We start from the raw sequence: 15,535 nt of genomic DNA on the forward strand, positions 1-15,535 counted from the left end.
TGTAGCTTTGGAACGAGATCTCGTCCTTTTTTCTCGCTGCACTCAAAATGGCTTCTTTGGTGGTGAAAGAGTGCATCAGGGCCTCAGTCCTTAGCCACACTTGATTCCTTCCCTCATCTCAATCCCACCATGCTAGAATCCATTCTGCATCAGGTGAAATCCGGCTCCCCCAATTACCCGGCACCCCCACGCACCTTGCTCTCAGCCACTGGCCACATCCTACCCACCATCCTTGATCTGCTCAATGCCTCTGTCCGCCGGCACTGTCCCGCTCCCCTGGAAGCGAGCCATGGTTAAAGCCCTCCTCAAAAAACCAAATTTAGATCAAGACAACCCATTAACTACCGACCGATTTCCCTGCTGCCTTGGCTAAGTAAGATACTTGAGAAATATGCCAATATGGTATTGGCAGAGTTCCTAGAGTCCAACCACCTGCTCGACACCACCCAGACAGGATTCCGTCCCCTGCATGGGACCGAAACCGCCCTAGTCGCAGTGACGGAGGAGGCCAGGAAGATCTTGGACCAAGGAGGCTCTGCTGCAATCATCCTCCTTGACCTAAGTGCCGCCTTCGACACTGTAAGCCACAACATCCTACTGCACCGACTTACCAGCTTAGGAGTCTTAGGGAAGGCAATTGCCTGGTTTGAATCTTTCCTTTCAGACCGCTCCTTCCAGGTTTTTGAGGGCGAATTCACCTCCCCCAGAAAGCCTCTTGGCTGCGGTGTGCCACAGGGCTCTTCTTTGAGCCCTATGCTATGTAATATATACATGATCCCCCTAGCTGAGATTGTCCGCCCCTTCGGAGTAAAAATTATCACCTACGCGGACGATACTCGGCTAGTGGTGGCTCTCGATCAACCGCACACTGCGCCCAACTGCTTGAGGAGCTGCTTAGAAGCAGTTACCAAATGGATGACATAGTCCTGTCTCAAAAATGAATGGAGACAAAACTGAGCTGATGCTCTTAAGAAACTCCCCCAATATCACCATCGCCTCATTGTGGCCTACCTGCCTGGGACCTGCCCCCATGCCTAAGGACACAATCAAGAGCCTGGGCATCTGGTTAGATAAGTCCCTTAACTTCAATTGTCAAGCAGCTAAACTTTCAGCCACTTGCTTTGGTCTACTCCGGCTTCTACGTAAAATCCTCCCCTTGCTGCCCTTCCACGCAAGACAGATAATGGTCCAGGGTCTCATTCTGTCTCGTGTGGATTTTGGGAACACCCTTTACTTAGGGGCCACCCTGCACAAACTCCATATCATCCAAAATTGGGCAGCCAGAACCCTCCTTCAGATTCCCCGTCGACTCCCAGTCAAACCCGGACTGAAGAGCCTTCATTGGTTCCCAATCAGGGAAAGAATTGAATTCAAGGCACTGTGCATTACCCATCGAGCCTTCTAGGAAGCGGGCGCTGTCATCAATCAATCAATCACTGATAACCCCCTACCACCCAAACAGACAGCTCAGATCTGCATCTTCTTTCCTCGCCGTGGTGCCCAGGATTAAGAGAGTCAGATGTGGGGGCCGCTTGTTCTCCTATAACACGGCTAAGCTCTGGAACTCCCTTCCCCTCCAGCTGAGATCAGAGCCCAAATTACTTCCCTTCCGCAAACACTTAAAACCCCTGCTTTTTAACAAACCAGAATAGCCTCAACCGTTCATCTATACGCGTTTTGTCTGTAGCGCTAGGACGCCTGAGGGTAGCTATCGCGCTTAACAAATGGTCTTTTCATTTCATCTTGACAAGGGTATCCCTCGTACGTCTGCGCTCTCTAACCTGTGCTGCCCCCACACGATGAACCCGATCGATCTTGAGCTTCAGGTGTTGTGTGCTTAGGATTTCTGAGAAGAGGCCCACCACGAGTGCCTCTAGGTCTGGGCCCTCCGCTCCCTTTTCCAGGTCCCGAATGTGTATGTTCTCCCTCTGCGATCTGTTCTCCAGATCCTCTGCCTTCAAGAGCACTTGGTGGAGCTGGGACCGAAGATCTTGTTGAGTGTCGTGCAATCTGGTGGAGCGGGCATCCATGGCCTGAGTCTGTTCCTCCGCTTCCAGCATTGGGACCCCACCGCATCCACATCTTGTCGAAGCGCCGCCATCTTCTCCGAAAGTTTGGCCCTGAGCTGGTCCATGGAGGCGCACAGTGTGAGAAAGTGCCCTCTTTCTTGCATGGTATGCCCCCACTTTTTGCTGAATTGCTGATGTTCTTTGAGTGTGCCCTGAGCTCCTGCTAATCAGGTACCCAGGGATAATGTTCCTTCCCTAAAACTGCATTGAAGCCTAAATCCAATTGGCATCTCTGGCCACATGTCAGCCCCTGGTAAATGGTACCACAGGTACCCAGGGCACTGTGGCCAGAGAAGGCCTCTAAGGGCTGCAGCACTTATTGTGCCACCCGTAGAGACCCTGACACACACACACACACTGTCTTTGTAGGCTGTGTGTCTTGGTGCAGAACAAAGTGAAGAGTCAACATGGCAAACATCCCTATGTGTAGCATGCCCAGAAACCACTGCCCTGGCATACATCAGTCACCCCTCTAGCTGGGTGCCCTATGCCAGTGGTGAGGGTACAGGTGCATGAGCCCTGTACCCCTACCCAAGTCCATTCCTGGGCACTGTAAGTGCAGTGCTGCCATTAAGAGTAAATGGTGCAGGGAGTTTGTCATTACGAACTCCACAACACCATAATGGCTACACTGAAGACTGGGAAGTTTGGTATCAAACATCTGAAAGAAACACGTTAGTTAGATTCCTCACCTTAGAATATCCCCAGGCGTCAGACTGGATCCGGAAGATTTTTCGTCAGCAAAACCCCTTGCGCGTCGCTAGGCGTCTGCGGCTCCGCGTCCGTCGTCGGCGTCGTGCGCCGGGATGACGTCGTCGGAGTACTTAGACGCCGCCCTCGCGCGCTGACGCCTGGGTTTAAAGCCTGTACGGACTGTAACCGATTGATGTCGGTTACGGACCATCACCGCCGGTGCCTTTACTGCTTGGGCCTCGATCACGACGCGGAGTCGTGTTCGGACTGCAAGGCCCTGACCTCGAAGGCTAGACGGGAGCGGTCCCTCGAGATTCGCCACTCGGCTCCGCGCGCCTCTCGATCCCGGTCCAGGAGGAGGTCCAAGGATCGGTCGCGGAGCCGCAGCCGACGTCACCATCGGTCGTCGGGATCCAAGTCTTCGGGTAAGTCGAAGCATTCCAAGAAGTCCAAGAGGCGACATCGCTCTTCGGACTCTCTTCGCCGGTCGCGCGACTCGGCCGAGGGTCAGGGTGGTTCCACCCCCGCGGCTCCGGCGGAGCCGCAGGCGCCGCGCCCTTCCCCATACCCTCCGGTCCCTGGGACTAATGCGACGCCGGCGGAAGTCAGCGCCTTCCTCTCGGCCATGAGGAACCTGGCTCCGCCGTCGGCGCCCGCTGGTGCGCCTTCGGGCCCCGCGGACCCGACTGGGCTGCCTTGCCTGCCGGTGCCAGCTCCGGCCTCGACGCCGCAAGCGCCCGAGGGACCCGTTCTCGAGTCCCCGTCGACGCCGGTCAACCTCGTCACGCCTCCTCCGCCGGCGTCGACACCGGTACCACCCCCGATGCCGACGTCGACTCCGCTCGACGTCGTGCCCCAGTTCAGTCCCACTCCGGGCCCGGCGCCGGTCCGGCGTCGATGGACGCCGAGATCGGCGCCGCTAGAGACACATTATGTCTACCGCCCGGCTCCGTTACTTTTTCCTCTATACCAGGAGTCGGATGATGGGGACAACTGGGAGGGATCCGAGGATCCTATGGCCGCTCAGGCTCAACTGTCCCAGGACTGGGCAGATGAACTGGGGGAGGCCAGTGGCCTGGATACCTCTCCAGACACTGGATTTGTCTCTCCTCCGACTGTGGCTTCGGAGGAGGGCGCTGCTTTCTCTGTGGTACTGCACAAGGCGGCCGCAGCCCTTGGGCTCGAGCTGCCTGCCGTGGCTGTGAGGACTAACGTCCTTACTGAGGTGCTTGTCTGCAGCAAGCTCCACTGAGCCTCTGCTGCAATTCAATGAGGCACTCATTGACGTTCTGCAGGGCACCTGGTCCAAGCCCTCCACAGTTCCCCCTGTGGACAGGAATGTCGCCAGGCGCCACCGCCCTGCTCCGGGCGACCCCAGTTTTCTGTCCCAACACCCTACCCCTGAGAGCCTGGTTATCCAGGCCTCCACCTCCCAATCCTCTTTCCCGACCGCCCCGCCGGACCGGGATTCCAAGAGACTAGAACAGTTTGGCAAGAAGCTGTTCTCTTCCCTTAGTTTGGGCCTGCGGTCTTTGAACACCGCTTGTCTCTTGGACCGTTATTCCCACTCTCTGTGGGATGCGGTGGAGGACGCGCTGCCCCTGTGTCCGGAGGAGGTCCGGACACGACTCACCCAGGCTCTGGCCGATGGGAGGGATGCCGCGCGACATGCTATACGTTGTGGGCTTGACACCACGGACTCGCTGGGTAGGGCCATTTCTCCCACAGTGGCGCTTAGACGTCACGCCTGGCTGCGGTCCACGTCATTTTCGAGCGATGTCCAGAGCACTCTCATGGACATGCCGTTTTATGGCACTCGCCTGTTTGGCGAGAAGGCGGACAGTGCACTGAACCGCTTTAAGGACTCCCGGGCTACGGCCAAGTCCTTGGGCCTCTCGGCCCCGCGGTCGCAATCTTCCGCCTTTCGCCCCTTTCTTGGCCAAGGAAGGGGTGCCTCCTCACGTGCGCCTAGCCACCAGCCGCAGAACCAACCTGCGCGCGGTAGTGGACGTGGTTTCCGCCGAGGCGGTTCTGGAGGACGACGAGGTCAGCCCACATCCACCCCGGCAGCACCCGCCTCAAAGCCTTCCTAGTCCGAGCTTTCAGGCCCATTCCACGCCAGTGGGCGGCAGAGTTCGCCATCACCTGCTCCACTGGCGGTCCGTCACATCGGACAGGTGGGTGCTGCAAATCATCCGAAGGGGCTACTCCCTCCCCTTCGAGACGACCCCTCCAGCCATGCCACCGCAGCACCACCGTATCTCGGGGGATCATTTGAATCTTCTCCACGAGGAAGTTTCGGCCCTCTTGGCCAAGGGGGCCGTCGAGCGCGTTCCGAGTCCAGAAGTAGGTCGTGGTTGTTATTCCCACTACTTTCTGGTTCCCAAGAAGGGCAAAGGAGGCCTACGCCCTATCTTGGACCTCCGGAACGTCAATGCCTTCCTCCGGAAGGAAAGGTTCAAAATGTTGACTTTGGCTCAGGTTCTAGCTGCCCTAGACCCCGGAGACTGGATGGTAGCGTTGGACTTGCAGGACGCATATTTCCACATCCCCGTCCTGCCGGCCCACCGGCGTTACTTGCAGTTCACGGTGGGCCAAGAGCACTTTCAGTTTACCGTGCTCCCCTTCGGCCTCACCAGTGCCCCTCGGGTGTTCACGAAAGTGATGGCGGTGGTCTGAACGCCAGAGCAGACGAACTCAGCCGCCGGTGCATGATGGATCACGAATGGCTCTGAACTCCGAAGTGGCACAAGGTCTCTTTCAGCAGTGGGGAGAGCCTTGGTTAGATCTATCGACCACCGAAGAGAATGCGCAATGTTAGCAGTTCTGCGCGTTGGAATTTCCAAGGCAGCGCTCGCTCGGCGACGCTTTTCGTCACGAGTGGAGTTGCGGTCTGTTGTACGCCTTTCCGCATATACCACTTCTGCCCAGAGTGCTGAAGAAGATCAGGCACGACCGGGCCCAAGTCATCTTGGTGGCTCCGGATTGGGCACGAAGGTACTGGTATCCCGAGCTACTCAGTATGTTGACCGATCCTCCGATACGTCTGCCCCTTCGGGAGGATCTTCTGTCGCAGCAGCAGGGGACGGTCCTCCACCCGAACCTGTCCAGCCCCCACCTCCATGCGTGGAGATTGAGCGGCGGCAGTTGATGCCATTTGACTTGCCTCCTGAAGTCTGTGATATCATTCTGGCAGCCAGGCGTCCCTCCACAAAGACGGTATACGCCTGCCGGTGGAACAAATTTGTGGCATGGTGCACAGCAAAGGCTGTGGATCCCCTTTCCGCCCCTCTTTCTGAGGTTCTCCTCTTTCTTCTTTCTTTGGCCCGGCAGGGCTCTGCCCTGGGCACCCTGAAAGGTTATCTTGCTGCCATCTCTGCTTTCTTGCGGCTTCCTGATCAGCCTTCTCTTTTCAAGTCCCCTGTAGTTACACGCTTTCTAAAGGGCATTACTCACACGTTCCTTCCTGTCCCTTTTGTAATGCCTCAGTGGGACTTGAATCTTGTTCTCACATTTCTAATGTGTGCTCCCTTTGAGCCTCTTCATAATTGTCCTCTTCGTCTGCTGACGCTTAAGACTGCTTTTCTGGTAGCCATCACCTCGGCTAGACGGGTGAGTGAGCTCCAGGCTTTATCTTCAAAACCTCCTTTTCTCTCTGTTCATCCGGACAAGGTTGTCCTTCGGCCTCGTCCCTCCTTTCTTCCGAAAGTGGTGACTCCATTTCATCTTGGGCAGTCTGTCACCTTGCCCACCTTCTTTCCGCCTCCGCATCCTTCCAAAGAGGAAGAGAGGCTCCACCGTCTGGACCCAAAACGTGCGCTCTCCTTTTATCTGGACCGCACAAAGCAGTTCCGGGTGGTCGACCAACTTTTCGTTGGATACGTGGGTGCTAAGAAGGGGAAAGCTGTGCACAAACGGACCATCTCTCGGTGGGTCGTTTTGTGCATCAAAATTTGTTACTCCTTGGCGAAAAAGGACCCTCCTGTTGGGCTGCGCGCCCATTCTACTCTGGCCACAGCGGCTACTACTGCTTTGGGACGGGGTGTCCCTTTGCAGGACATCTGTCAGGCGGCAACGTGGGCTTCGCTACACACGTTTGCCAGGCATTACTGCCTTGACAGCCAAGTCCGGAGGGATGGCTTCTTTGGCCGTTCTGTCCTCCAGGACTTTCTGGTGTGATCTTGGTTCGCAGACCCACCACCGGGGATGGTTTTGCTTGGGTATCTATTCTAAGGTGAGGAATCTAACTAACGTGTTTCTTTCAGATGAACAAGTTACTTACCTTCGGTAACGATGTATCTGTAAGAAACATTAGTTAGTTAGATTCCTCACCGACCCACCCATCCTCCCCGTTCTGCGAACTGACATCTAGGGTTAAGGTTATCCTTTTCAGGCCCCTAGATTTTATTTTTGGAACCATGGCTGGTCTTTGCATGGCTCTGCGTTCCTGGCGCGGAAGGCTATGTACAAGAACTGACGTCAGCGCGCGAGGGCGGCGTCTAAGTACTCCGACGTCATCCCGGCGCACGACGCCGACGACGGACGCGGAGCCGCAGACGACGCCTAGCGATGCGCAAGGGGTATTGCTGACGAAAAATCTTCCGGATCCAGTCTGACGCCTGGGGATATTCTAAGGTGAGGAATCTAACTAACTAATGTTTCTTACAGATACATCGTTACCGAAGGTAAGTAACTTGTTATTCTCAGCACATTAAACCCACACTGATGCCAGTGTGGGGTTTAATGTAAAATGCACAACAGAGGGCATCTTAGAGAAGCCCCCTGAAACTCGACCAACTTCTAGTGACCTGACTGAGTGGCTGCCTAGGCTGCCACTACCAGCGATGTTTCTGGACCCTGGGGGCCTGAAACAATGCACATCCTGGGACGAGGTGCCAAGCCTCCTCCCCCAGGATGGGCAGGGTTCATGAAGGAGAAGCTTCAAAGGCATGCCACCTTTGTGAGCCTCTCCAGACCATTTGCTGCTTTCAGCAACTGGTCCCCACTGGTTCTACTCCCCACTTTGGGCGGGAGACCTGGCAGGAAAAACAAGTAAGAAAGAGAGGTGTGCCCACCTCTGCCAACTCCACCCCTCAGGTGGGGGAGGCGAGGTAAAGCACAAACTTGAGTCCCCGGCATCTTGATGATGGCGGGACCCAGCCAACCAGGGACAGGCTCCTGCCCCCCTCCCACTGGAGAGTGGCAGAATAGGGGGTGTACCCACCCCAGGGAAGGGATCCATTGTCGCTGCCCTTTACCTTTCTGTAACGCCCCTAAATTTAGTATTTAGGGGGCACCCTGAACCTTGCTTCCTAAGATCCAGAAACGACGAGAAAAGAAGATAAGGACTGAAGAGCCATGCAGAGCTAACAAGAGGACGACGCCCACTGACTTGGCCCCAGCCCTACCGGCCTGTCTCCCCCCTCGAACCTGCTCCTGCGAAATCCCGGTGTCCTGCAGCCAGCAATCTCAAGAAACCCTGAGGACCTGCCTGCATTCACTTCTAAAGACTGCATCTCCTGTGAACATCGGATTTGTTCAAACTGCAGCTTCTGGTGCCAGCAGAAACCGCAAATCCAGCCTACTCTGCACCTGCCGAACCCGGCCCAAGCTCGAGTGGATAAACACCGCGAGGAGGTCACCCCGGCAATACTGACCCAAGATCCGGCGACCCCTGACGTGCCTTAAGCCTCCAGCCAAAGCCTGCAGCCTAAATCCAGAAGGCCCCCCTAACCGCGACCAGGAGCTGGTAAGAAGATCCGACCCCAAAAGGCACCCCCTGCACCCGACACCCCACGGCCTTGTGTGCCCAAACAGACGGTGCCTAGCCAACCCTTAACTTCCCAACTTACCTCTTCAAGTGGTGGTCGCACCCAGAAGTCCTTCGTCTCACTGCCTGCAGTGCTTTTGTAAACCGGATGTTCTCCATAGAAAACAAAAGGGCGCCCGACGTCGAAACAGCACTCTGCACCCGGCCGCCCCAGTGCCCCTGAGGTTGCACCTTTTGTGCTACTTTGTTTCTCCATTTGCCCTGACCGTAACCCTATGAGCTTTGCTCCCACAACCCAGTGGCCTGCTTGCCAGCAGCCACCAACCAGGGGCCCCCTATCCCCCTGTGGATAACATTGGGCCTCAACACTCTGCACCCGGCCGCCCTAGTGACGCTGAGGGTGCAACGGTGCACCACTGACCCTGGGTGAACCCTGAGTCTAACCCCAGAACCTTAACTCCCACAGTCGATTACTTACCTGAGAACCGTTAACCTGCATTCCCTCCATAGGATAACATTAACAATTTTTCTCCAAAAGGTTTTTAAGTGTGGAGTTTTGAAATCTAAAAATATTCCTTAAAAATCGCACAAATAACCAAAACTTGTTTACTTACCTGTTTGCAGGAAATGTCCCAGTGCTGAATCCAGGTATCCAGCACTCAGTTAGAAAAGTAACGTGGAAAGTAACTTACCTGTAATTTACTGTAAAAGCCTATTCATTTCAATAGACTGTATTTGCTAAGTGTTGCATACTACTGCTCTCCTGTAAATCAAACGGAGTACAGTTTCTATTACATTTTCAAACTTTTCTATATCCAGTAACTTATTACTGAAAAGTATTTCATGCTTACCTGTGCTAGGCTTGCTTGGATCTAAAAATAAACAGTATCTTTTTATACAGTAAGGCAGTATCAGAGGACAGTGTAAAGCATTTGTTGTACACACTCAGCAAATGGTCTCACACACTCAAGAACTCAACTCTAGGCCAATTATTTTGTATATAAATATAGATTGTTTTATTTTAGAACCACAAGTGGGTATCAAAAATACTTTCTGAGAATGAGATGCTATAGTTGAACACTTTCAAATAGCAATAGACTTTTAAATGCAATAGTTACAGTTGTTGCAATAGGCAACACAAGTTAAACACAATTATAACATTGAGCTCAATAGGAATTCTTAAGTAAATGCAATATCAATTACTTTGCGTAGGTTTTTCTTACTCTGGGCTGAATCCTGGATTCAGCCCTGGTGCATCTCCTGTAAACAGTTGAAAGAAATCGTTTTTTTTACACAGGTGATTTTTAAGGAATATTTGTATGTTTCAAAAATCGACACTTAGAAGAATTTCTGGTAAAAACCAGGCAATGTTATCCTATGGAGGAAAGTTTGGTTATCGGAAAATCGCAGTTATAATTACTTTTCAGGGTCAGTGCTGGACACCAAGATCCAGCACTGTGATCTCTCCTGGTAACAGGTGAGTAATTTCGTTTTCGTTGATCGGCTGATTTTTAGTGAATATTTTAAAGTTTCAAAACTCGACACTAAAAAGAATTTCCAAGTGAAAACCAGTCAATGTTACCTTATGGAGAAAAAGTGAGTTATCGGCTTTCAGGTAAGTACTCGACTGGCAGAGTTAAGGTTCTGGGGGTTAGACTCATGGGTCTGCCAGGGTCAGGTAGGTACAGTTGTTACACCCTCAGCGGCACAGGGGCAACCGGGTGCAGAGAGAGTAGGCCCAATGTTAGCCTATGGCGGGTAGGGGGCCTTTGGTTGGTGGCTGCTAGCAGGCAGGCAATGCGGCTGTGAGAGCTCCTGGTCACTTACACAGGGAAAGTGGGGAAGTAGAATAGGACAGATGCTGCACTTCCAGTGGCACTCGGGCGGCTGGGTGCAGGTTGCTTATGAGCCGTCGGGCGCCCAATGTATTTCAATGGAGAAGCTGCAAGATGAACAAAGGCTGCAAGCTCTGGGACGGAGATTCTTCAGGTGTGACCGCCACTTCGAGAGGTAAGTTGGGAAGCTGTAGGTTAGGTAGGCACCCAGGAGCTGGGCACAGGGGGCCGCCGCGTGCAAGGGTGTCTTTTGGCATCCGGAAATCTTACCCTCTGCTGGTCGCTGTTGAGGGGGGTCCCTTGAGTTGAAGCTGCAGGCGTCATCAGGAGCGTTGAGGAGGGTCCTTGGGTGCTGGATTCTTGGTCACAGTCGCCGGGAGGACGTCCTCGTGGTCTTTGTTCACTCCGGCACAGGCCGGGTTCGGTGGGTGCAGAGTGTGCTGGATTCGCGGTTCCTGGCTGGCACCAGGGGTTGTTGCTTGTTAAAGCAGAACCACTGCTCTTGGGAGTCCCAGTCTTTAGATGAGCAAGGCCGTCAGGTCCTCCGGGGTTTTCGAGGTTGGTTGACCACAGGAGACGCTGGGATTTAGCAGGAGCAGGTTCGAGGGTCGACAGGCCTGGGGCCAAGTCAGTTGGTGTCGTCCTCTAGTTAGCAGCTGCACGACAGGTCTTCTTTCTTCTTGTTCTTCTTGTTTCGGAATCGGGATCTGAGGAAGGAAGGTTCAGGGTGCTACGTTACAGGCAGGTAAAGGGCAGGGGCCAATGGGTCCCTTCCCTGGGCTGGGTACACCCCCTATCCTGCCACTCTCCAGTGGGAGGGGGGCAGGAGCCTAGTCCTGATTGGGTAGGGCTCCCCATCCTCAAGATGGCGAGAGCCCAGAGTTGTGCTTCACCTCGCCTCCCCCACCTGAGTGGTGGGGTTGGCAGAGGCTGGCACACCCCCTTCCCTCCCTTGGGTTTTCCCGCTAGTCTTCCCGCCAGATGGGGTCAGAACTGGTGGGGACCAGTTGCTGAGTACAGCAAGTGGTCTGGGGAGGCTCACAAAGGCAGCATGCCTTTGAAGCTTCCCTTGCCCATCCTGGGGGAGGAGACTTGGCACCTCGTCCCAGGATGTGCATTGTTACAGGCCCACGAGAGCGGATGGCTCTCTTCCCAGGGGGCCAGCAACCTGTCTGCTGGGTGGCAGCCTAGGCAGCCTCTCAGTCAGGACACGGGCTGTGGATTAGTTTCAGGGGGCAACTCTAAGTTGCCCTCTGTCGTGCATTTTACATTCCACAGTGGCATTAGTATGGGTTTAATGTGCTGAGAAGTTTGATACCAAACTTCTCAGTTCTTCAGTGTAGCCATTATGGTGCTGTGGAGTTCGTAATGACTACCTCCTTGCACCATATACTCTTAATAGCAGCACTGTACTTACAGTGCCCAGGAATGGACCTGGGTACTGGAGGGGTACAGGGCTCATGCACCTGTACCCACACCACTGGCATAGTGCACCCAGCTAGTGGGGTGACTGAGGTATGCCAGGGCAGTGTGTTTGTGGGCATGGCACACAGGGATGTGTGCCATGTCGAGACTCTGTTTTGTTCTGCACCAAGACACTCAGCCTGCAAAGGTAGTGTGTGTGTGTCAGGGTACAGGGCCTCTAAGGGTGGCACAATAAGTGCTGCAGCCCGTAGGGGCCTTCTCTGGTCACAGGACCCTGGGTACCTAGGGTACCATTTACCAGGGGCTGACATGTGGCCAGAGATGCCAATTGGGTTTAGGCTTCAACACAGTTTTAGGGAAGGAACACAGACCCTGGGCACCTGATTGGCAGGAACCCAGGGCACACTCAGTCAAAGTACATCAGCAATTCAGCAAAAAGTGGAGGCATACCATGCAAGAAAGATGGCACTTTCTCACAGGAAGCCACTAGGTCCTCCCTGGTGAGCGCCATTTGGCGGTTCTGGTCGCAATCTGAGGCAGCAGGCCCTTTATCTGCTGCTGTGAAGTAGCGAGAGACCTTATTCAACGTCTTTTTAGGTGGCATATGGGCAGAGAAACACTTCAGGTCGAGGCAGGGCAATAGTAGCCCCTCCGCAGACTGTCTTTACGATGCCAGACAACCCAGTGAACTGGGACCTCGTGGGTTAAGCCTGGGGACAAGGCAGGGTTTCTTTGTGGTCACGCTCCAGCAGCTATCTTAAGGTCAGGCACCATGGAGAACTCTCTGCCGTTCAATCGGTCGACTTCTGCCCCCTCATTTCACATCAAAAATGGCCAGGACTGTGGGAGAGGCGGTCCCCCTCTAACCTCCCTCCCGCGTCGCTCATTGGGACACTCATTGGGCAGAAGCCATTTTGAGGTCAGGCATGGCCTTGTGGTCCCCCTTTCCCCCAGGCTGGGCATCACCTCCTCCACCTTCCGCGCACCCCAAGCAGTAATGGCACTCACCGCCGGGCCCTCGCGTAGCCGCAGACGAGCTGTCAACGCGGCGTGCAGTAAGCCGCGGCTGCTTCCAGCACAGTGTCTCAGGCCACCCGAACTCCCGCAGGCTGTCTCTGCATGCTCCGGAGTCCTGCACAACATCCATCACGGCCGGGTAGGGACAGAGCCTCCGACGGTCGCGGGAAGTCGTTTTGTTCTTGTCGGGCCACCCTGTGGTCGTCTCCTGCCATCTTGCACGCATTCCCGGCTCCCCAGTCTGCCGCCTCTAGGCCACACCCACGCCTCGAATCTGGACATGAGGCAAATACGGAGCTCCCGATCAACACGGACACCAGCAGGAGCGAATTTCTAGTCGGATGGTCCACTGTGAGCGCATTAAAGGTCAGTGGGCAAAACTCTGGGGCCGGAGCTGAAGCAACTCACGTCCGCTCAGCCATTTTGCTTGGCCACGCCCCCAGCTATTTTTTTTAAAATGATGTGAAAGTGCTCCACAATGCCATTAGACCATCAGGAATTATCATAGCAATCATCAACAATGATGATTTCCTTGACTACTCTTGCGTTTAAGAAACCTTTCCTTCTATTACATTGATATATCTTCATTGCTTCATGTGTGACAGCAGAAGTTTTCTTTAAAATGATGTACATTCGTGAGCATGTCCTGCCTGAAAGAATTGGAGGTGACTGCAGTGAGATTGCTTACAATGCCTTCTAGGATGTGGCTTGGATAGAAATGTCCCAAAGGAATAGAAGTGCTACTAAAGGGAAACAGTCATAATAAAGTTATTGCGAGTTACCGGCCTAATGGTCCAGAGGTAATATTGATACAAGATACTCAGTAAAAGGTAAGTATGTTAAGAATACATATCATTTCTGACTTTAAAGCAGTAAAATCATGTGTTATGTTCATTAGTAACAGAAGTTGAACGAAGCGTGCTTTACAAAAGTATGCTGGTTTTACACAAATTAGTGAGTATGCTGATGTTTATGAATAAATGGTAAAGACTTACTGAATTCTCTTATTTTTCAGCTTCAGTTGGATCCTGTTGATTTTAAAGCAACTCATTTAATTTTTCATACTATTACAAAATGTCTAATGTCAAGGGACAGATTCTTGAAAATGAGAGGTAAGCTATTGAGCAAAGGCATATTTTGTAAATGTTGGATAAATAAGCCTGCTAAAATCAAATATTTTGTTTTCAGGTATGGAAATCTTGGGGAATCTTTGCAAAGCTGAAGATAATGGGGTTTTAATTTGTGAGTATGTGGATCAGGATTCCTACAGAGAAATAATGTGCCATCTCACTTTGCCCGATGTCCTGCTGGTAATATCGTCCCTTGAAGTGCTATATATGCTCACAGAGTTGGGTGAAGTGGCCTGCAAGAAGATTGCTAAGGTGGAGAAAGGCATAGGTGAGGAAACGGATTTGATTTGCTTTGAACAAGTCTCATGTTGGAAGATGCATAATCGTAAGCATTTAGCTCTAGTTACTCTGTAACAGTAGCATGCCTTAGGTTAAGCATTAAAAATCATTTTGTAATATATTTCAAACCAATATTTGGTATTCTTTAAGTTGGTATTTAAAATGTAAACTCGAACCTTACTGACAAAATGCAGTTACCATCAACAAATCTGTCTCATGACATCTATTTGGTGGGTTGGCTTGCATCAGCACTGTCTGGAAAAAATCGTTCCTGGTAGTCTTTTAGCTCCCCTAGTTTTTCTTTAGTACGGTTGAGTAGTGCTGTCGGTTGGTCAACCTTATTTGAAATATTAATATGCTCTTTGAAAGTGCAAGGATGGTAATTTATGCTAACTGATAAAGACTACAATAATTTGATAAGGATATTTAACAAGTATTCAAAATACATTCAGTTTAACACCAGTTTTGTTATTTTGTGGAACAACTTCTACATTCCAACTCCAAAGTTAGCAAAAATGGTAAGGGCGGGTCTGAGCTTAGCCGCTTACGTGTTAGGAGTTGCTCAGACCTGAATTGCTCACAAAAATTGTGCAGTAGCATCAAAATGAAAAGAAAAAAAAAAAGCTGCAGCTATTAGCAGTAACTGTTTAAATTCATCAAGTGGCCTCAGGATTAATTGTAGGTAACTGAGACAGAATATGATGTTATACTCTTCTGTGCTAATGCAGTTTTCATTCTCGAAGATATGAATCGAAATCGCAGATGGAATGATTTGGATGATGCCTTTTTCATAGAGCTAAATGAGTTTTGGGGATTCTCTGGTAGCTCTGTTCCTCTCTAAATGAAGGATTGGTTGGGAATGGAGCTACGTGATGTTTTGCCTTCTCCTGTACTGGATTTTTCACAGATTTACATGCTTGTATTACTTCCTGATGTCAGTCTGGGAATCCTTGTTGTCAGTATTTACTCCGATATTGAAACTTTCATAGATTCACATGCTTGAATCATTCCCCGTCGTCGAGATGGGAGTCCCTGGTACATCAAAAAAGCAATGCTAAACCAATACAAAGCAGAAACTAGGCCTAGGCCCATTTCAGTTTTGTAACCCATATCTCTCATTTTGCAAAAGAGACCAAAAGTAATTGTTGAACCTATCACGACCCTTCACCCTCTACAACACGCCTGACTGAGAGAACCTTAGACCTTCAGATTTCTACCGCACATTGTGGTAGGGAGTCTCCTCTGAACTCTGCTCAGTTTTCTATTATTCTCAGTGCATTTAGAAAGAGTTCTTGGCTACTTTTCAATGTTATCCAT

General features: G+C 52.1%; 1 protein-coding gene across 1 annotated transcript in view; it reads left to right on the forward strand.

The window, feature by feature from the left end:
* Positions 1-15,535, forward strand: part of ARID2 (AT-rich interaction domain 2) — a 1,055,333-nt gene that overhangs the window by 470,539 nt on the left and 569,259 nt on the right. Inside the window, exons 9-10 of the mRNA XM_085653362.1 lie at positions 13,825-13,921; positions 13,998-14,207. Coding sequence (XP_085509488.1) covers positions 13,825-13,921; positions 13,998-14,207 — 307 coding nt within the window. The remainder of the gene's footprint in view (positions 1-13,824; positions 13,922-13,997; positions 14,208-15,535) is intronic.

This window comes from Triturus cristatus, chromosome 4_1, assembly GCF_964204655.1.
Source record: "Triturus cristatus chromosome 4_1, aTriCri1.1, whole genome shotgun sequence".
In the NCBI taxonomy this organism is placed as follows: Eukaryota; Metazoa; Chordata; class Amphibia; order Caudata; family Salamandridae; genus Triturus; species Triturus cristatus.